This window comes from Misgurnus anguillicaudatus, chromosome 8, assembly GCF_027580225.2.
Source record: "Misgurnus anguillicaudatus chromosome 8, ASM2758022v2, whole genome shotgun sequence".
NCBI lineage: Eukaryota > Metazoa > Chordata > Actinopteri > Cypriniformes > Cobitidae > Misgurnus > Misgurnus anguillicaudatus.
In genome coordinates, this window is record NC_073344.2 from 18,004,132 (window position 1) to 18,025,841 (window position 21,710).

General features: G+C 36.6%; 1 protein-coding gene across 2 annotated transcripts in view; it reads left to right on the top strand.

The window, feature by feature from the left end:
* cntn4 (contactin 4) overlaps positions 1-21,710 on the top strand; it is a 238,867-nt gene that overhangs the window by 175,264 nt on the left and 41,893 nt on the right. For both annotated transcript variants that reach the window (XM_073870408.1, XM_073870407.1), the window contains exon 12: positions 19,849-19,976. In XM_073870408.1, the coding sequence (XP_073726509.1) occupies positions 19,849-19,976 (128 nt within the window). The remainder of the gene's footprint in view (positions 1-19,848; positions 19,977-21,710) is intronic.

A 21,710-nucleotide genomic window follows, 5' to 3' on the forward strand; every position in this document is an offset into this window, starting at 1 on the left:
CATCTAGTGGTGAGGTTGCGAATTGCAACCAAAGGCTCAGTCCACTGCTCACCTTTTGCTTTTGAAACACATAGAGAAGCTACGGTAGCCGCCACCGGACAAACATGTCATCGCCAGAGACAACTTAGTAAAAAAGTTTGTCCGTTCAGAGCTTCTGTAAAAACATGGTGGCACAAAATGGCGACTTCTATGTAAGGGGACCCTCGGTGTATGTAGATAAAAACGTCTCATTCTAAGGTAATAAAAACATAATGGTTCATTATGAAAGGTCTTTATACACCCCTGATAATATAGTTTTGTATATTATTTTGCATTTCTGTCAAGAGATCCTTCTAAAAATTACACACTGCACCTTTAATAAAAGAGTGAGTGCAGGTGCAAAAGGGGAGCTGGGCTCTTTTCTAAAGCCCCCCAATCGAAAATCATGCGAGCCTACTCAATAAACTTGAAATGCAATAAGAAATTATGTTTTTTGAGGAAAACATTGCAGGATTTTTCTAATTTTAATGGACTTTAATAGACACCAACAATTAACACTTAACTCAACACGTAACAGTTTTTTTCAACAGAGTTTCAAAGAACTATAAACAATCCCAAACGAGGCATAAGGGTCTTATCTAGCAAAACGATTGTCATTTTTGACAAGAAAATAACAAATATACACTTTTAAAGCACAACTTCTCGTCTAGATCCGGTCCAGCGCGACCTAACGTAAATGCATAGTGACGTAGGGAGGTCACGTGTTACATATTATATAAAACGCATTTGCGGACCATTGTAAACAATAAACTGACACAAAGACATTAATTAGTATCATTCCACATACAACAACGTAGGAACGGTCCTCTTTCAACACACTTGTAAACACTGGGGCGGAGTTTCGCGCTCGTCTTCTGTGACCTCTTGGCGTCATGACGTATTGCGTGGGGTCACGCTGGCGCATCACGACCCGATCTAGACGAGAAGTTGTGCTTTAAAAGTGCATATTTATTATTTTTCTTGTCAAAAATGACAATCGTTTTGCTAGATAAGATTTTGGGATTGTTTATAGTCCTTTGAAACTCCGTTGAAAAAAACTGTTTTGTGTTAAGTGTTAATTGTTGGTGTCTATTAAAGTCCATTAAAATCAGAAAAATCCTGCAATGTTTTCTTCAAAAAACGAAATTTCTTCTCGACTGAACAAAGAAAGACATCAACATTTTGGATGACATGGTGGTGAGTAAATTATCTGGGTTTTTCTTTTAAGAAAATTGAATATTCCTTTAATCCCGTGTATTGTGTTTTGTCAGTTTATTGTTCAGTGTTACCCAGTTTAGTGTCATCCATCCTATTCTGTTATCCTGGTTATGTTGTTTTGCCCCCTTGTGGGTTGTTGATTTCTGTTTTTGTGTCACAATAAATTCCCATTTTTGTACATCTGTCTTGCACTTGGGTTCTCTCCTACAAATCGTGACAATCCAACCATGGCACTGCCATTTAGTGCAGAGATCAGCTCATTTGCATTTTAAAGGACACGCCCAAAATTGCACATTTTAACATGTTATAATAAATTATGTGTTTGGTATTTTGAGCTAAAACGTCACATATGTACTCTTGGAACACCAAAGATTTATTTTACATAAAATGTCCCCTTTAACAAAAATATCAGATTTACAGTAATTTCATGAAAATGTAAAGCTCATAAGTAGATGTATGACCTTATTGAGAATAGATTTACTTTTTTGGGACGAGTTTCAGGTGCAATGTGGCCATGTTTTCACCCAAACAAATAATAACACAAATATACACAGAACGTTTTGAGGAAGCGTTTTAATGTCGAGTTAACTTCTCCCACTTGTAGATGCGGTTTGTGTCTTTACCGAGCGTGAGAAAAGACGAAGCTGAAAGGAAAGGAGTGGGATGAGTACACACTCTATGAAGTGATTGCTTGTCAGGATGATTTCCATTTAAAAGCACATCTGCCACAAGAGACGGCGATGCAGGTGAATGAAGGGCGTCGGTGGCGTGATATCAATTGAAAAGCTCAGGGATAGAAGGCGAGCGACGCCGCTGTCTTCCCTGATATAGGACGCGATTGAGGGTTGGGATCCGTTTAGGTTTATTTAATTAAAGCCACTTTCCCTTATCTTGTTTTAGGATTTAATCTCTAAAAGCATCCAAAGTTGTTCGCTTGTTGACATCAACTATTGCAACATTATGTTCCTTTAGTTTAAAAACAGATGTTTTAATAAGAAGCTCCACTTTGTAATTGCGTTAAACAAGCTCTAAAATGCAAACTAAGTGGCATTATGTAAAAAGCATTCTGTCGTATTTATTAAAAAAACTAATGTTGATATTATTTGATGTTGCGTTTTAAAGCCTATTGTTCTGTTTTTCCTTTTAATCTAATTGAACACCTGTTTGGAACTTCTCATAGACACAAAGATTAAACGTGATGCCGTCTCTCGAAAATACAGACTACCTTATTCCTCATTAGCTCACCCCGAGGCACGCTCTCAACTGTTATGTTGCCAGCTCATATGGTTTATTTTAATTTCATACCCCTCTCTCTCTCACCTGAGGGAAATTAGTCGGTGTCATTTCCGAGGAATGTCAGCTGAAGGGGAACGGGCCCACCAGCAGAGATCTGGAACATGCCTTATAGCATCGAATTTGTGGTAAAACCCCAATCGTAGTGGGCCTCTATCAACATATTACCCACCCTTCAAATTGAATGTCATTTATTTAACCTCCTATGCCTGTGTTTTGCTAATGGTACCTAAAAGACTCTTTAACTAGCAGAGCATAATTTGATATGCCATGTGGTGCGGCTTTGCCACAGACAATCTATAGGTATAGATTTGCACGGCAGACAATTGGTCAATCAAGACAGTGGACAGCACATCGATTGGCACTAATGTTTGCATTCCAACACAATTGATGCGCAGGTTTAATTAAATTTTCCATGCAGAATAATGAAAATGCGGTTTGTTTGACATTTAAGTCCAAAATTTGGAAATGAAGTTTTAGGGTTTAAAAATATTAAACAAATAAAGTTATGTAATATAACATGAACAACATTAACAGCACTAGCCTCAAGTACCTCATTACTTTTACAATTGTTTAACACACAATACAAATAAAAAAGAAAAACATACAGTAAGTGTATTAGTACAACTTTCATTAAGGAGGACATATCATGAAACTCTGACTTTTTTCATGTTTAAATGCTATCATTGGGTCCCCGGTGCTTCAATCAACCTAGAAAATGTGACAGAGATCAACCCAGTAACTTAGTTTTGGTATAGGTCATTGAAATTTGGCTCCTCTTGTGATGTCAGAAGGGGATAATACCGCCCCCTAATCTGCACTGTCCAACCACGGCACTGCCATTCAGTGCAGAAATCAGCTCATTTGCATTTAAAAGGACACCCAAAAATGGCACATTTTTGCTTACAACTACAAAGTGGCAATTTTAACATGCTATAGACGGTTTCAGCAGTAACAACATAAACAAGCAGCTGTCGTGGTCCGCACGTAACTTCCGGAAAATTCCGCTAAGAATAATTTTCGACGAGGCATTTGTTCAAGAGATCAGTTTAGCAACTAGTCAGACCATTAAAAAACGAAACCAGAAGTAAAGTTCGGATCCAGACGTGTATCGCGTCAGCACACGTGCGTCCGATGAAACTGTCTATAAGTCAATTTTTTTACTGTATTTTGAGCTAGAACTTCACATACGTACTCTGGGGACACCAAATATTTTTTTGACATCTTAAAGTCTTGTGAAATGTCCCCTTTAAGTAAAATCACTAAAAGTCTGGGTGATGCGGTGATAGCTGAGTTTTATCTTAAGTAATGAAAATCAAGAAAACCGTTTTATGCAAATGCAATAATCTTTAAAAATACACTCTGTGTAGTTTGGGTAAAATGTGGTAAAACTTATTGGTTGGTTTAAATTCGCCTACAAAATCTCCATGTCTGACCCAACAATGGGCTGAAACAACCCATCATTTTTCAAATGTATTTTTCTGCGTGTGGAAATAAAACTCAACCCAGTGTGCAAATGAATGCAGAGATATTTGGTCGTGATTGGTTTCCTGTGCTCTTTACTGCTCTAAGAGCCATGTTAGAGTCAGTGGGATTAGTTTTATCTTAGGGGACCGCAGGCTAATATCTTTTTTCAAGAAAAGAATCTGCCAGCGCAGCACCAGTAATCCATCTTGGTCCCCGCGCAGATTTCGGGCGGCATGTGTGTTGCTCTATTCCTAGAAGGAATTGTGTGCATATGAGAGCGAGAGAAAGAGATAAATATCACAGTGAAAGAATGAAGCAGGAAAGCCATTTGTGATTAAAGGAGCCAGGTTTGAGTAGACCCATAAGCCCACAGTGTTTGGCCCTGATAAACGCTATTTCTCGCACTTCTTCGTCTCTCCCCGCACAGATGCTGACCCTGGGGATAGATTCTGCTGAAATTAAAAGACTCGATTACTACAGGAAATACTGCTGCAGACTTCAAATATTACATTTTTTTTACTCTTTTGTTGTGTTTTTCAGACCTAGAAAATAAGTGCCTCTCAAAAAGTCACATGGCAAAAGGTGCACTGTAAAAATATTTCTGTAGAAATTACAGGATTACTGGCAAATAGCTGCCAGTAACTTACTGTAGATTTTACATTTATGTTATTTACTGGCAACAGCTTGTTCAAAGCCAAATGAACACCAAACATTTTCAGTCTTTATCTTCTACAGTAAGTTACTGGCAACAAGCTGCATAATTACAGCTAATTTTTTACAGTGTGTTGCTTCTGTCTGATACAGCTGATACAGTGATCGTGCCTACTGTATTCACAAATCTGTGTTATTGGATAAAACTGGTGAAAATAGATAGACTAATACACTGTAAAAAGTAAAAGTTCGATCAATTCAAAAAATTACTTCAATTGGTAACGTCTAAAAATTTAAGTTTAACTGAAAAATGTACGTTTGAAATGTTTAAAGGTGCCGTACGATGCAAAACTATGTATTTACCTAGGCATAGATGAATAATAAGAGTTCTGTATGCTAATGACATATCATGAGCCTCAAACAGGATTGTTTCCTCCTTATGTAAACATCATGAATGCAAAAGACCACTAAAAACAGGCCAATCTCAGCATAACACTGACTGTGATGTTACAGTCGTGATGTACGCCCCAACATTTATTTACACATTAAATTAATTACAATGTTATTATAATGCTAAAAACAACTTTGTAGAGACTGAGTTAATATATGCTAGTTAATGTTATACAACAGTTCTTTCTGGTTCTCGAATCTGATTGGCTAAGAGGCGTGCAATATTCTACTGATAACGGCACAGTAACCGCTTCACCTTTCGTATCATTCCGCCACCTAGTGAATGGAGGTCCTCTAAACAGGCTCATCTCTGAATGGAAAGACTGCCCACACACACGGACCCACACAAACGCGCTGTTTTGAATCACTCTCCGTGTGTCTCATTAGTTCACTCGCTCGTGAATCAGTGTGTGAATCCCAATCGTAAGTTATTATTCCGTCAAAGATCAGCGCTCTTGGATGTTACGTTAAACTTAATGGGAGTAATGTCTTGTCACATCGTGTGGATGATTAACACTTGGAAAGAGGAATGTAAACTATTTTTTTTCTGGAGCAATATCTCTTATCAGAACGCGAAAACACCGTGGAACTGCAGGTAAGCACTGCAGCTTTTAAATGTGGACATTGATCATTTATTTTATCATGACGTGACTATTAAAACATGTTATGAGATATCGCCACTGATATATTTATAAGCAGCATGCAAAAACATCTCTCTGACACTTATAAAAAAAATCGTTTTATATAGTACTGACAAGAACAAAGTTTAATAATAATCGAGTGCTCGTATCGCGTTAAGAGTAAATGGGAACGCAATAGTAACATTATACAAGTAGTTTTATTAACTTTTACCTCGCGCCAAAACAATAACAACACAAAAGACACTAAATATGAATAAAAAAACAAGTAATAGTTTGATCATGACACCAAATACTGCTGATTTGATCTCATTTTTGACCATCAAAAACAAACAAGGCCGACATGAGAGCCAGGGAATCCCTGTCAGAGATGTAGCCCAGAGAGGGCGGTGGGCAGCGGGGCGAGTGAACACTGACGTCCGCTCATGCTTTGGTTCTCATACGTACCGAATCTCACTAAGCAAACGTTCAAACAGGCGCTCTCTTTAGTAATCGACTGTAGATTTAAATATAATACATATACATTCTCGACTGAACTAATCTTAAAACTACACTTTGTGACCAAGAAACGGTAATATAAAGAAACGGCTTTTCCGTCCATTGAGTTGTTATGAGATTCAAAGCAGCCGAAAGTGTTACCTGTCATTCTGGCCGCCCTCAAATCCGTGGCGGAAGAAAGTAGTTCTCAAACAAAGAGGATTTTAAAATAACTCCGTTGTTGTTTTCTAGTTTTCTTTTTTCAAACGTGTGCCGTCGAACTGTTGTATAAAAGCAATATCGCTCTCGGAGTCGTGTGATATAGCCTACGGCCTAATCACAGCCGTGATGATATAGAGCTATATCACACTCCTACTCGAGCGATATTGCTTAACTGTATGCTACCGTTTAGACTGCCACATTCTACTATTGATGTTACGGTTAAGTTTTGCAGGTCCATACTGAAAAAATCCCACTCAGAAACGTCCATTTCCAATCTCTGAATAATATTCCTCAAATTCTGGGTCTTCATCTGATACAGGCTCAAACATAAAGTCTGTTTACACACACACACAGAGAGAGCTACTGAAATAAGCTGCTCTGAGAAACAGCCAATCAGAGCAGAGCTCAACATTATTATTCATGACCCTTTCAAATAAGGTAATAATAGACCATTTCATTCTGGGGACAAATCCTAGACTGCAAATAATGATTTGCAATAAAACATTTTCTTAGTATTTTTGTCTTGTTTTCAGTAAAAATATAAAAAAAATCTTAGATTAAGATGCTTTTTCTTGATGAACAAAACGATCCAAGAAAATAAGTGTAGTTTTTAGACCAAAAATATCAAATTTAAGTCATTTTGTGCATAAAACAAGCAAAAAAAATCTGCCAATGGGGTAAGCAAAAAAATCTTGAAAATTTTTCTTAAACACTAAATGCAAGAAAAATTTCTAAGCGCAAAATCTGCAAAGCGGAGTTACCCCGCAGGTCTGCATTATTTTAAAATAATTTAAAGGACCAGAGTCGATTATTTCGCTTATACCACGTTTATCACAGACATGTGTGTTTATAAAAAATTGGAGCATTTCTCAACCAATCAGAATAAAGCATTTAACAGACCTGTGGTATAAGTAAGGAATAATGAAAGAAAATAATGCACATTTATTCTGATTTGTTGAGAAATGTTCCACGGGTGAATTATTTTTCGATAACCCCACACCCAAATTGTCAAATGTCTTAAAAATAGGCACCAGAGCAATGTTTGTGGTAACGGTGGTATAAGCAGAATAGTAATCTACGGTCCTTTAAATATATTTGGATTACCACCTTGGGTGTGCATTATTTTCTTATAATTCAATGGCCCATCGTCAATTATTCCTTACATAATAATCTATGTACCTTTAACCGATAAACTGTATACTGTGGATGGAATATAACTGAAAATACTTTTTTACCCAAAAAAAAGTGTCTCTAGAGGAGACTCGTGGCACCTCTGTCAGACACCCTTGATATATAGTGTAGAATATAAATGGCTTAAAGCAGAACATAGCAGATTATTTCATAGCATATTACTTAAGTCCATTTCGAACTGATTTGGAGCTAAATTATTGCGCCAGCTGGTGCCACGTTGATTTATTTTGAGTTGAGAAATGACTTGAAATTATCTTGTGAAGTGGCAGAAGCCAAATGTACCCATACTAAATCAGCGCAATGAATAATTGAACAGTGTAGAATGTGTTAAGAAAATTACCCCAGGATAAGCGACATGGTAACGTGAGGCTTCTTTGGAGGGGGGAACGGTTGCGGCATACGATTACGTCACAGCTGCTTCACACAAAATCCATACAAGTGTCTGCACAGACATTAAATTTAAAGTTTGGCACATGTGCCTGTTTGGTTTTAATATGTCTTTCTGCAGGATTGCCTTTATTCCTTTGGTCATTTTTACAAATCTCCGTATTGCCATGGAAACTTAATGCTAGCCCCCAGGAGACAGGGGTCAATGTGCCGAGCGCTCGCAGGAAATGTCACAGACGCTTTAGCCTGTAGCTCCTCCGGTATTTTAATAATGAAAGAGGAAAAACACCATTGTACACAGCTGGTTGTCGAAAACGTGTGCTCTTTGAGCTACGGCATGTGCCCAGAAGCTTCTGTCCATCATCTCTTATCTTATCATTATATCTGAATTACCAAGCACTTTGGACACCCGCAGAGCGAGCAAAACCGCATTATTAAACCCGAGAGCCATCTCTGACTGACAAACCAAATAACGCCCGCCTTGAAGGCTTAGATAAAAGCCACCGTGAGCTTGTTTCAGCGGTTTCTCTTGTAAATATCCTCACAAATGTCAAGTCCATGCCACCTTGAAATTACTTCACTTTTTGGGGTGTCATGAGACCAACATTTCTAAAGCTATACCAATTCAAGTCAAGTTTTACAGTATGCTACTGTATATAGAGATAATATATCTAAATATATCGTTATGTAATATGTTATTATCTTATTATGGCTGTAGCTTAATTTATACAGTAGCATAAGTCATTCGATAAATTCGATTCTCAGGGAATAGTACTGATAAAATGTTTACTTTGAAGTTGCAAATATTAACAAATTAAATAAAAACAATTCCTTGCTGCGTTTACACCAGCCGCGGTAGAGGTGGCAAGCACGGGGATTTATATGTTAAGTCAATGCAAAAGCGTGATTAAGCATCCTGCGGCGTGGTAGGCACGGCGCGAATGGTGCGGAAAGGCGGCACGTTCTGCGTGAATTGAGCGTTGCCACCATAGATATGTACAGTATAAAGGCTAGTTGTCTTACGGCGGAGTCTCTAACGTCATCACCTGGCGGCCATCCCACCACAGGGCACTCGCTCACCCGCAGCACCGAGTTCAATGGTGCAGGTACCTCTAAACGACCACAACTTGCTCAATTTTCTACCGATTTTCTAACGGTTTGGTTTTTTACAAACGATATTAACGTGGCTATAATTCTGCTTTAACATGTTTTTTTAGGATAAGTATGCAGTGTCATATGTACATCTTTGACGTTTGTAACAGGCAAAACCGTTTGAAAGTCGGTAAAAAATTTAGCAAGTTATGGTCATTTAAAAGTACCTGCATCATTAAAAATCAATGCTACGAGTGAGCGGGCGCCCTGTGGTTGGATGGCCGCCAAAATGTGGACGTTCCACTCAATTGGCCAGCAGTGGGGGCGAGACATCTAGCCTTTATACATATCTATGGTTGCCACGGGAAACGCTCGAGTTTAAAAATCTGAATTTCGGCAGATTTCTGCACCGCATTAACCAATACGTACCTTGCTGTAGTAGTGACATGACTACAGGAAGCAATCATCGGAGTCTCAACAGAGCGGCAGAAGCCCCTCCCATGACGCGAATTTCTGCGTAAATGTCTCGAATTACAAGAATTTCATGCGCGAATGAAGCGAGTAAACTCAAATGTTCAAGCGTCCAACTACGTGCGAATAGCGTGTTTTTGCCGCCTCTACCGCGGCTGGTGTAAACGCAGCATTAGCCTTCAAGTACTTTCCAGTTAAGTAAACATTGCGTCAATAAGGTGTAAAGTGCTGAAAAAAATGACCTGTATTGTTATGTTTGTTAATTTTCAACTTGGCTCTCGCTTTGTTTTTTTGCTGTACAGCTCCTTTGTATGTCAGTCAAGTAAATCAATGTTTCCTTCCTATTGTAGATGTATACAGACTTGAATCAATAAGGCCTGCATTATAAATGCATCTTTACCGCATTAACTGTAAATCAGACTGGGTAGATGCTGTAATCCATTCCAGCAAATGCAAAAGTTTGATGTGGATATTTGAGTGTCACACGCATTGGTAATGAATGTTATGTCTTAAGAACCATTGGTTCGTGTACGCCAAAAACCGGAAAAATCAATATCAATTACCTGGCTATTGGAAAAGTGTCAACAGACAACCTTTCCAATGTCCCATTTTTCCCCTCTCCTCTTTTTTCCTTGACCAACAAGTGATTGCTCTGTTGTTCTAGTGATAACCGCAGAACTCATCGGAAGACTGCTTTTTCACGTGGCAGTAATTGTCGACTAACCTTGAGGTTGAGAAGCAGAAAGCCGAGGTGTGCTCATCAAGGTGGCTCCCCGTAAACAGATCTCCTGACAGGGCGTGATCTAAACTGACCTGTTTCTGCCTCGCTCGGTTTATTTATCCATCTGACAAGGTCGTAGGTTTATCAAACGCACTTTCTAGCAGAAGGCCTACTGAGATACGGGCACATGATCCATCTCGCTAATGCCAGGAGCTCTCATGCGCCTCTCTTATGGGTATTAGCCCTCAGCATAGATCAGCCCTTCAGGTATAGGTCGACCCCCGTGCCCTGTCTGGGGGATAAAAGGACCAATCTGATCTTCTGTAGATGCTGCCTGACCCCGCTACATGACCTTTCTTTCCCCTGGGACCTGGGTAAATGTTTTTAAACCATCTTATGTACTGAAAGAGCACAACTTGCAGGTAGGTCAGACACAGACAGTGCAAGAGAGTCACAACCGGCTTAAATCCTGTCCTGGGTCATCTTTGTGAACAACATTAAGCTCTTACAACCACCACTGTTCAGCAATTTATAGATGGTAGACAGACATAGAGAAATGGATGGATACTAGATGGACGGACAGACAGCATAAGCGACTCATCAGTCTTTATTGATTAATGAATGGTTATTTTAAATGAAAGGCGGGACTACCGTCACCAGAGCGGCCGGGTGATTCTCACGAAAACTTGGTTTTAAAAATGTCAAGCATGAAAATGTAAAAATTGCTTAAATTTACTTTTTTCCCACCAGACATTGAAAAACAAAGTCTGGAGTAATTGGGAACATTAATTTAAAAACTTTTACTTATCATTTAACAGTTTTTGTAACATAATTTAAAAAAATAGTCCTAAAAAATCTCATTACCGCAACAGTCAGAAAACATCAACACTGACATATTTTCAAAATGACATGACAAACCTGAAAGAACATAATTTGGAGATTCTGCACATGCATTTAAAATCAAAGTATTATGCTTCTATTAATTAAATTAACATTTAATAAGCATCTGTTGCGGTAATGATAATCAAAATGTCGTGTAAGCATTCTGACAAGACAATATTTCAAATTAACTGTAAAAAAATGATCTTACCTGGTAGCCATCTTGAAGTAACTGGTCCATGTGCTTGGTCACTCAAAATCAAACTTTATTAAAATTCTGTATGTGTGCTTAAACTGTTCTCAAAAAGTGTTGCGGAGGATGAGAACATCAGGCATGGACACATCATTTTCCTAATTTTTCTTCATTATTATTATACATGAATATTCAGTAAATATTTTTTCTGTCATCTAAAGTAGTCTAGCAAAACATCCATTTTTTTTTTTTTTAATATTTTTGTGTTAATTTGATTAAATTACAACATAACACATGTTCAAACACAGCCGGACACATTGCGGTAATGAGAATTTCAGCAGAAAATGAGATAAAATTTCCAATTATAAATTCTTATGTTGAAATCACACATTGTGCAAGGTAGAACACAGTATTGGGTTAATTCTGATGCTTTTTAATGTTACTATATTACACATTTTAAAGCTAAAATCATTAGTGCCGTGGTGTTTCAATGTTTTTGTGAGAATCACCCGGCCATACTGAGCGTTGCATGGTAATAGCAATGCCCAAACTTGTTATATTTATAATCTTTGTTCTCAAAGAAGATGTCTGGAAAGACATTTGGATGAGCTGGCCTGAATAAACCCAAGGTTTTGCTGCATTCTCCAATTTATGATTTCCATAGTAAATCACAAGAATGTCTCCTATTAACATGTTTGATGCGTCTCTCCCCGCACAAAATAAAAGGATATAATGGCTGCCTTTTCCTCCATGGCTTAGTTGTCTTTGTACCAACTCTAAGTGCACTTCAGGGGAGATTTGAGGATTCCCTAAAACATACTGTGGTCTCCGAGCAGCTCAGCGGTGCTGTGTCATGCAGCCTTATGTAGGAGTTTTACAGCCATCCTCATTAGCTGTTATGATCTGGGATGAGGAGACCAGCACTCAAGTTCATATGACTGGTGAATTATTGATACGTGCTCATTCGAACAGGCGTGATGGAGTGTTTGAAGTTGGGAGTGACGGACTGCTGTGCTCATCCAGGAATAGACATGCTCTCCAAGAACATTCAAAACCACAGCCTTCTCCATCAACCTAAGGATTTTCCTCTGCTTGAACCCATCAACGTCAAAATTGATCTGTGAGGTTTCCCTACTCTTCCGATCCAAGCTGGTTTATACCGGTTACTGGAAGATCGGCATAGCAAAATTTCCTAAGTAGTAATGTTGTTAGCACAAGGTTAAAAGGTGCTGAAAGTTTTTTACTGTACTTAATCAAGAAATACACTATGATATATTTGTAGATATTTAGGAAAAATGCAAAGTTCACAAATCTGTTTCTCTGAAAAGCAATGCAGCCAGTTATTCTCTTGTTGTTACTTTTTACTTTTTTGTTTTGGTCTGTGTGATCCTGTCACTGCCAATTTAGCCAATAGTGTATTTCGACAGCTCGTTGCCAGTTATCATTATTGTTTAAATGACACCGCAATGGACTATAAATGCAACCTCCGATGAACGCAACCTCCGAAATGAGCCACAGATTGACGTATAAATATTCACACGAGCGGCTTTGTAATATGCAATCAACAAAATTTTTAGCAAATAAATGCATGCTTTCCATTGTCAGTTGCGCTCCTGCATTTTCAACACAGTGTTGGGTCAAAAAAGGACGAACCCAACACATTAGGTTGTGTTGTAACCGATGCTGGGTTGTTTCATCCCAAAATGCTTGCTTGTTTTAAACCATTGTTGGGTCAAATATAAACATTGTCTAACTGTTGTCTAGACTGTAAAAAATATATACGTAGTGTCCGTGACGAAGAGCTTTTTTGTAGCCAATAGTTGGCGATGCCATCTTTGCAGCATGTCACCGTGCGTGGCAGTTCACCCGTCATTCAAGTGGCAAAATGGACAAACCCTTAATTATGCAGAACTTTAAGGCTTAATGTAATTTAAACGTAGTTCACACCCCTCACATTTTTTATGAAGGGCAAAATTACCTACAGTATATAGACCAAAACACCTTTTGTACCAGGCTGCATATTTATTTCTGCTGTAAAGTTGACCATTTTAACATTGGGGGGGGGTCTATGGGATTGACTCCCTTTTAGAGCCAGTCTATAGCGGGCAGTTGATGAATTGTAGTTTAAGTCACTTCCGTGTTGGCTTCACGATAGAGATTGGAGGTTGTCCCTTGTTTCTAACCCAACGACTGTATTTGTCCCTTTAGACCCAATGCTGGGTTAAAAGTAACCCAACATTTTTAAGTGTGCAAGCATTCCATGCTGATTTACCTTCAATGTAAAAAAATTTTGTTGTTTCAACCCATGGTTGGGTAAAAATGGACAAACCCAAGCAATGGTTTAAATTAAACTAGAAAATGTCCATATTTGACCCAACCATACAACTTAGCACTTTACGTTGAAACAACACTCTAAAATGGCTGTGTTATTTTTGACCCATAATGGGTAAATATTGGACAGAACACGTGCTGGGTTAAAAATTTACCCAATGATGGGTTATTTTAACCCAACTGCTGGGTTATTATACATAATATATACATAACAACAACCCAACATTGGGTCATTTTTAACCCAGCATGTGTTCTGTCCAATATTTACCCATTATGGGTCAAAAATAACACAGCCATTTTTAGAGTGAATCCAGCACTGCTTAAAGGGGACAGAGAATGAAAACCCATTTTTACCTTGTCTTTGTTGAATAATGGTAGTCTACCCACATTCACAAACATACAAAAAGTGCTAAATATGCTAAACATCTCAGTCTCATAGAAATTCCTCTTTTAGAAATGTCAGCCAGAAAACAGCCCAATCTGAAAAACTGCTGCATATGACATCATGGGCATCTAACTGCCCCTCCACTTTAAAATAATTGGCTACATTTTTTGAGTGGCAGCAAAGTCAGCCAATTAGTAATGAGCCAAATAGGTGTAAAACCACTTGTTTAAAATCCCCCACCCTAATAGAGCTATCTGAGAGAGGTTTTTAGGAAGCTTCTAAGGCATTACAGACCCAAACAAAAACATTTTGTCTACATGTCACATTACAGAACAAGGATAAATACTCTGTTCAATCATTCTATGTCACTTTTAATTTAAACTAATGGTCTGGTTTGTCCATATTTTATCCAACCATGTATTGAAAAAACCCAGCATTTTTGTGTTTAGTGTTTAGTGGTTGCTCTTAAAGGATTAGTCCATATTCTTAAAAAAAAAACAGATCATTTACTCACCGTCATGTCATCCAAAATGTTGATGTCTTTCTTTGTTCAGTCAAGAAGAAATTATGTTTTTTGAGGAAAACATTCCAGGATTTTTCAAATTTTAATGGACTTTAATGGACCCCAAAACATGCGGTTTTAATGCAGTTTAAAATTGCAGTTTCAAAGGACTCTAAACGATCCCAAACAAGGCATGGGGTCTTATCTAGCGAAACAATTGTAATTTTTGACAAGAAAAATAAAAAAATATGCACTTTTAAACCACAACTCCTCATCTATCTCCGGCCCTGTGACAGGCCAGCAAATAAACAAAAAGTGGAAAGCAAAGCTCAGAAGATTTTGGTCTTGAAAATAGTTGATGAGCTGTCAAACTTGAACACAGTTTTGTGACGACGTGTTGTGATATCTACCAAAACTCTACAGGAGATGCATCAGATTATTTTCATTTCACAAGAAAATTTTAGGCGAGGAGACCTAAAGATCTCCATTTGCTTTCCATAAGAATAACTGCTAACACTTTACAATAAGGTTCATTAGTTAACATAAGTTAATGTATTAACTAACTTGAACAAACCATGAGCAATACATTTGTTACAGTATTTATTCATCTTTGTTAATGTTAGTTAATACAAATTTAAGCTTTATTTGTTCATGTTAGTTCAAGGTGCATTAACTAATGTTAACAAGATTTTTATAAAGTACTGTATTAGTAATTGTTGAAATTAACATTAACAAAGATTAATAAATGCTGTATAAGTGCAGTTCATTATTAGTTCATGTTAAATAATGTAGCTAACTAATGTCAACTAATGAACCTTATTGTAAAATGTTACCGAATAACTCTGATACAATCACTCATTTACTGTGTCTATACAGCCAGCATTTAAAACACAGCATATGCTCAGCAGTTCTGTTTATTCAGCAAGGTGTGTGTTGCTTAAGACCGCTTTAAAGAACCATCTGATACCAGAATCTTAATCCAAACAAAACCTCAATGCCAGAGGATTTCTCCACCATGTATGCTCTGTTTGTCTTTCTGCATTGTATGACTGTAAAGATAAAGCGAAGGAGCGGTTTTCGAAAGAGACGGTAGAACAAATGTATCTCGTAACTCTGAAACATAGCCTGCACCTGCAAGCCAGTAGAGGCACAAGAAAGCAGGTCACGCCTTGATCTAGATAAGACAATGCGCTGGCCTATTTGTTGCCTGTCTCTGGAGGTGGGGTGCGTTTCAGGTAGAAATGTAAAGAAGGAAAAACTTCCCGTATATCATTGATAGACTATATTTGTTGTGACCTGGAATTGTTTTAGTGCATATCTTTTAAATATATCACGGCCTGATGATTTACTTTTTGGTTGCGGCACAATGAATGAGTACAGAATAAAGTTTGTGTTCTGCTAACAAATGTTTTTACAAGTAATATAAACTCTTTTGCATTAAAATACATATAGGCTTGTTTTATTTGCCTCAGCTCATTTTTTACATGTGGCACTTGGTGAGTGCAACAATATATCGTTTTAGATTTTTGTAGATACAATTGTGTGTGCGTGCATGCATGCGCGTGCGTGCGTGTGTGTGTGGTCGAGTATGAATACTTAAATTAATATCTGACCAAACGTGTGAGAAAATGAATGCATTTGAACATTTGTTAATTAGATATTTATAATGTATTGTGGTCCTCTGCACTGTAAAAAACAACCTATAGAATTTACTCAAAAAAATTGTTGTAACAATTTGCACTCACTTTTTTTGAGTAAATTATATCCTATATATTTGATTACAGAGTACCTAAATTTAATTACTATGATAAAGTAAAAAAAATTAGGTAAGGTCTACCTATTTTTTTCATAACTAATTACTTATTAAAAAATGAATAACATTAACCCTATTGGTATTAAGCCACAGATCTATTAAATTATTATTAATAATGATAAGCCATTAAGAAACATTACATATTACTTATTCAGAGAGGGTTGAATAAGAAAATAGCCATACACAAGATTGCATAAATTGCTTGCTTTATTGACCAAATAACATTCTGTAAACATTTAAAACTAATTATTGGAAGTACAAAATAACCCCAAAACATTTCAAGTGAAATACAACATATTATAGTTTTACATAAAGCTTCTTGAACATATTATTTCATAAAAAAAATAAACCAAAGTCTTCATGAGATGTTAAAAAACCATTAAAAGCAAGATTCCTAAATACTGTTCTTCACATTATCATTAGAAAATTAAAGAAGACAATAATATGAGAGGAAAAACTGATCTCATTTACCTCAGAAGACTAGCATGCTATATCTATACAAACAAACATTTCAACTTCATTTAAAACTTATTAAGTGCAAAAATACAACTTCATATTATGCTATAACTCAGTACACGTGCATAAAACATTGAACACTAACAAGAAGTACTTACATTCAATTTTAAGTGATTTAACTTCATATACAAGTCACATATATAACATATGAACTCCGAAATACTTTTTTGAACAGACATTATAGCGAAAGGCAACGTTCCGTAAATGATAATAATAATAATAAAATGGCTTCATAAATGGATCCCTTCTAAAACAAAACTCAATATATTAACAGATAAATGCAAGAAAACTTTTACAGTAATTATCTAGCATCGACAGCTTTACCGTTGTTTGTTTGTCTGCCCGACGCCCTCCCGTCTGTATCATACATCAACCTTCCGCTGCTCTCTCTCTCGTCACGTGGCTTGCTCAAGTTCAACCACTCATATTGAGGAGCTCCGCTGTTCACGAGATTCAGACATGTAAATAATAATAATGGAAGTAAATATTTTAATCATAAATATGGATTTTTATTCGTATTCGCAGGTGCAAGAACTGGGCAATGTTTCATTCAAAGCTAACCTGACTGATATTATAACACATCAATCTGTCAACAACAGAGACAGAGAAGCACGCAAATGACTAAACTTCTGGTAGATTTTACAGTTAACCAACTTAACATTTCCATTCATGATGATATCAACAAGTTAAATAAAAACTTACCTGTCAACAAACCGCAGTTCTCCCGCCGATATGATATGAAAAATGGTGACTCGAGTCCCGCCTGGATGTTTATTCATGCACACTTTGTGGTGCTAAGGCCAATATTTTGGGGTATATGTTACTTATTTTTTTAGTAGTGCAGTTATTACTGTTAAAAAATGGATAGTAAAGGTAGAATATACCCATTATTTTTTATTTTACTTGCTAGCTTATATACTTAATTAAATTATAACTAATTTTCATGGGTTAAATCTAACACCCTCCAGAGTAATTTTTTACAGTGTGTGGTGTCATTCATGAAATCTGCAGTTTGTGAAAAATTATTTTATTTTCAATTTTTTTCCACACCAATTAAACACACTCTTTCCCCCAAGCTATGGTATCAACACTTCTCAAAACCCTTTCTATTTTTACACATACGACATGCATATATCATCAGCATTGTGGCCGAAATAAATACAATACCACTATAAAAGAAATGAAACTCTCGCTATTTTTCTCAAGGTCTCCACGTCTTGCTTTTTATTGTTCACTGTAAAAAGTGAATATGTGCCTTAGAAAATGAGTAAACTATATTTTAAAAAGTTATTTTTTTAAGTGTTAAAATCACAAAAAATTGTGAGTAATTTGAGTAACTCTAAATGAAATTCAACTTACTTTTATCATGTATAATCCACTTAATATTGTAAGAAGGAAATTAACTTAATTTTGTGTTGAATCTACATGAATGATTTTGGTAGATATAACTAACTAGGCAGTAGACTCGTAGTTCCCAGCATGCATTGCATTGGACTCCATTTAGAGAATAAAAATTAAACGCTATTGTATATGTTTTAAACTAAATATAAAGACTTGTTAGTGTTTAATGTTCATTTATCTTTGAGATTTAAGTTTCTGTTTCTTCTTTGAGTTTTTTAGTCACCATTGTTCAAAATGTGGTGCTTGTGTTTAGACTGTAGGTGACACAATGAAAATGATGTGTGGTAATTTATTCAGTGCTAATGTGTGAAATTTGCCAAAAAATTGCAAAATAAAAATTGCACTTATTGTTTTTTTTTTCATTGTTGAAGATGTGTGGTTTTTAGATCCATTCATGTGCAAAACCAACCCAGTCTCACAAAAGTTTGTGATATGGTCAAGTAACTTTTTGATTCCTTTTTCGTAAAAATGTCACAAATTTCCTGATTTTTTTCGTGATCGTATCACGAATTTCTGTTTACGTGTAATTGTCACGTATTGGTTACTCAACTGTTTTGTTCTATTTTCTTACCATTGTCGCTTCGGTTTACGATTAGATTTACATAAAATAACATCCTTACCCAAACCCAACTCTTACCCTAACGCCAGGCGACAATGGTTTAAAAATCTGACAATATAAAAAAATCAGAAAAAAATGTATAAACCAATACTTAAAGGAACAGTATGTAAGAAATGTATATCAATTAATCATAAAATGGCCCTGATATGTCACTAGACATTAAGAAATAATTTTCAGTGGTTTGGCCAGGATATTGTCATTTTAAAAGTGGAGTTGCAGCCCTCAACTGATGTTGATGTTGACATTTTGTGTATTGGCCACCCGTTGTGTGATTGCAGTACCAGTTTTAACCACAACTTTTGTGATTGCAATACCAGTTTTGGCCACAATCCCACATACTGTTCCTTTAAAGTGACATCCTAACGCAAACACCAAATCTAACCCTAAACCGAAGCGACAAATGTTTGAAAAAAGGAAAAAGCAGTTGAGTAATCAATAAGTAACGATTACACATAAACAGAAATTCGTGACAATATCACGAAAAAAGAATAAAAAGTTATGTGAATATATCACGAAATTTGAATGAATAGTCTATTTGTGATTTTTTTAAACTGCGTTTTTTTTGCAGCAAAACAAACTTTTAGCACCTGCTTTTAAAAAACATATTTGATGTTTGTTGACAGCAGCTTGTTAAAAGTGAAACTTTTTGTAAGGACCAAAGATTCACAGCGATGCACAAGGACTAAAAAACTGTAAAACTGATCCAAAAGTGGCCATTTTCCGAAATTGCCTTTTTAAGGACGTTTTGCTCATCTTACATAAAAATCTGTTTTAAACAGCCACGAAACTGCGGTCTTTCTCCCTGTATTTTATGCTGTCAAAAAATAAATTGCTTGTATTGACTGTTGGCTTGAAGCCACACAAACACTCTGAAGTAATGGTAACGTGTGTGTGTGTGATGTTTGTTTTGCAGAGTTGCTATTTTGGAAACTGGAGCCCTTCGAATATCCAATGTCACCAAATCAGATGCTGAGATGTACACGTGTGTCGCCCGTAACCAGTTTGGAGTGGCCAGCAGCTCAGGAAACCTACTTGTTAAAGGTATTTACTTAAATTTAGTCGCTTAATTGTGCCAGACATACAAAGAGTGCAGTGCTATAACATCTCCAAGTATTCAGGTTTACAATTTATGGATGAATTTAAACTTTAAGTTTGGCTCTTATGAATCAGTAACCTTCTGTACTGTAGCTACATTGGTAGAGATGTTAATAGCACAAAGGTCATAGGTTCGATACCCAGGACCCTTTTTTCAAAACGACTGAGGAGAATCTACCTTGCACAGCTATCTGATCTGAGCCAAGTGGAATCATTTTTTTTTTTATTTAGTGTTGTGTCGTAGCATCAGCATGGGGTATCCGTAGGGACCCAGATCACACTTGTGTTGTTGAGTCACTGGAGCAGTGAGTTATTACGCTGAATTAAATATGAATGAGAGGTGGGTGCACAGCGCCAAGCGCCTTCACGTTGGAGTGCTTTAAAGCTCTGTGAATTTTCTGCATGCAAGCACAACACGGTGGTGGTCTTTGCACCCTCTTGCGACGTATGTGTTTTATCTCCCTAATCTCACCTTCTTTCTTTTACACTGTAAAGTAAATTTGTGTAGTGGTTTCTTTGAGACGTTATCTATACCTGATCTGTTAAAATGACTCAGTGGTGTTTAGTAAGGTATTCAGGGTGATAAAATCTGGATCATTTTTACAATGTATACTAAAACTTCTTTTTAGTTTTTACTGTAGTTAAAAGCTATATGTCAAAAAGTTTGAGGAAATCCTAACACGCAGAAGTTTAAAACCATTGGTCTTTCAAACTAGATGTTGGAACATTTGAGGATTTTGTATTGTTCAGACATGAGTGCATCGGTGAGATCAGACAGTGGTGTTTGGCTCAAGGTCTGCGTTTTTATTTCATCCCGAAGGTGCTCTGGAGTTTGATCTGAGCTTTTTGCAGGCCAGTCAAGTTCTTTCACACCAAACTCTGTAAATCTTTCGATTTTGGATCTTGTTGTACATACAGGGGTGTTGTCGTGACAGAAACATTTTCTTAAATTCCTTTTTTTAACTGGAATTATGGGGCTTGGCCAGACATGATCATTTGTATGGGTGAGTATAACCATGCAGTAACCATATAGTATATGTTATTTCTTTTGTAGATGTGAAAAAAGCATAAAACGTAGGAAAGTTATTTTAACTTAGTTTGTGTATGTATAAGATAATACAGGAAAAGAGTGCCATAGTCATCCAGTGTTTTGTTGATGTGAAATGGTTATGGTTAAAAGAACAATGGGGTGGTGTCCCGGACAAGGTTTAGTCATGACTAAGCCTCTGTTTAATTAGGAAATATAACTAGTTTTAAGAAACATGCCTTACTAAAAACATTACCTGTGGGCATTTTGAGGCAAAACAAAGGGCACTGATAAGATATGTCAGTGCAAGTCGTTTTCAGTTTGGACAGCTCTTACATATATTCTAGTCTAATCCTTGTCCGGAAAACCGCCCCTAAATGATTATACAACTCAGAAAATGAGTGGACGCTTTTAATTTTTTTTTATTAAAACAGAGTTCAATCATTTGCAAGTCTCATAAATCCATATTTAATTTACAATAAACATTGAAAACATGTATCAAATATTTAAATTGAGAAAATGTACCATATCAAGAAAAGTATAATGTATTACTAGCCAGACTTCACGAAAATGTGTACGTATTTTACGAGTTGGCTAATTCGTATAAATTCGTATGAAGTGAATCGTACAAGAATATACGACTACACTGAAAA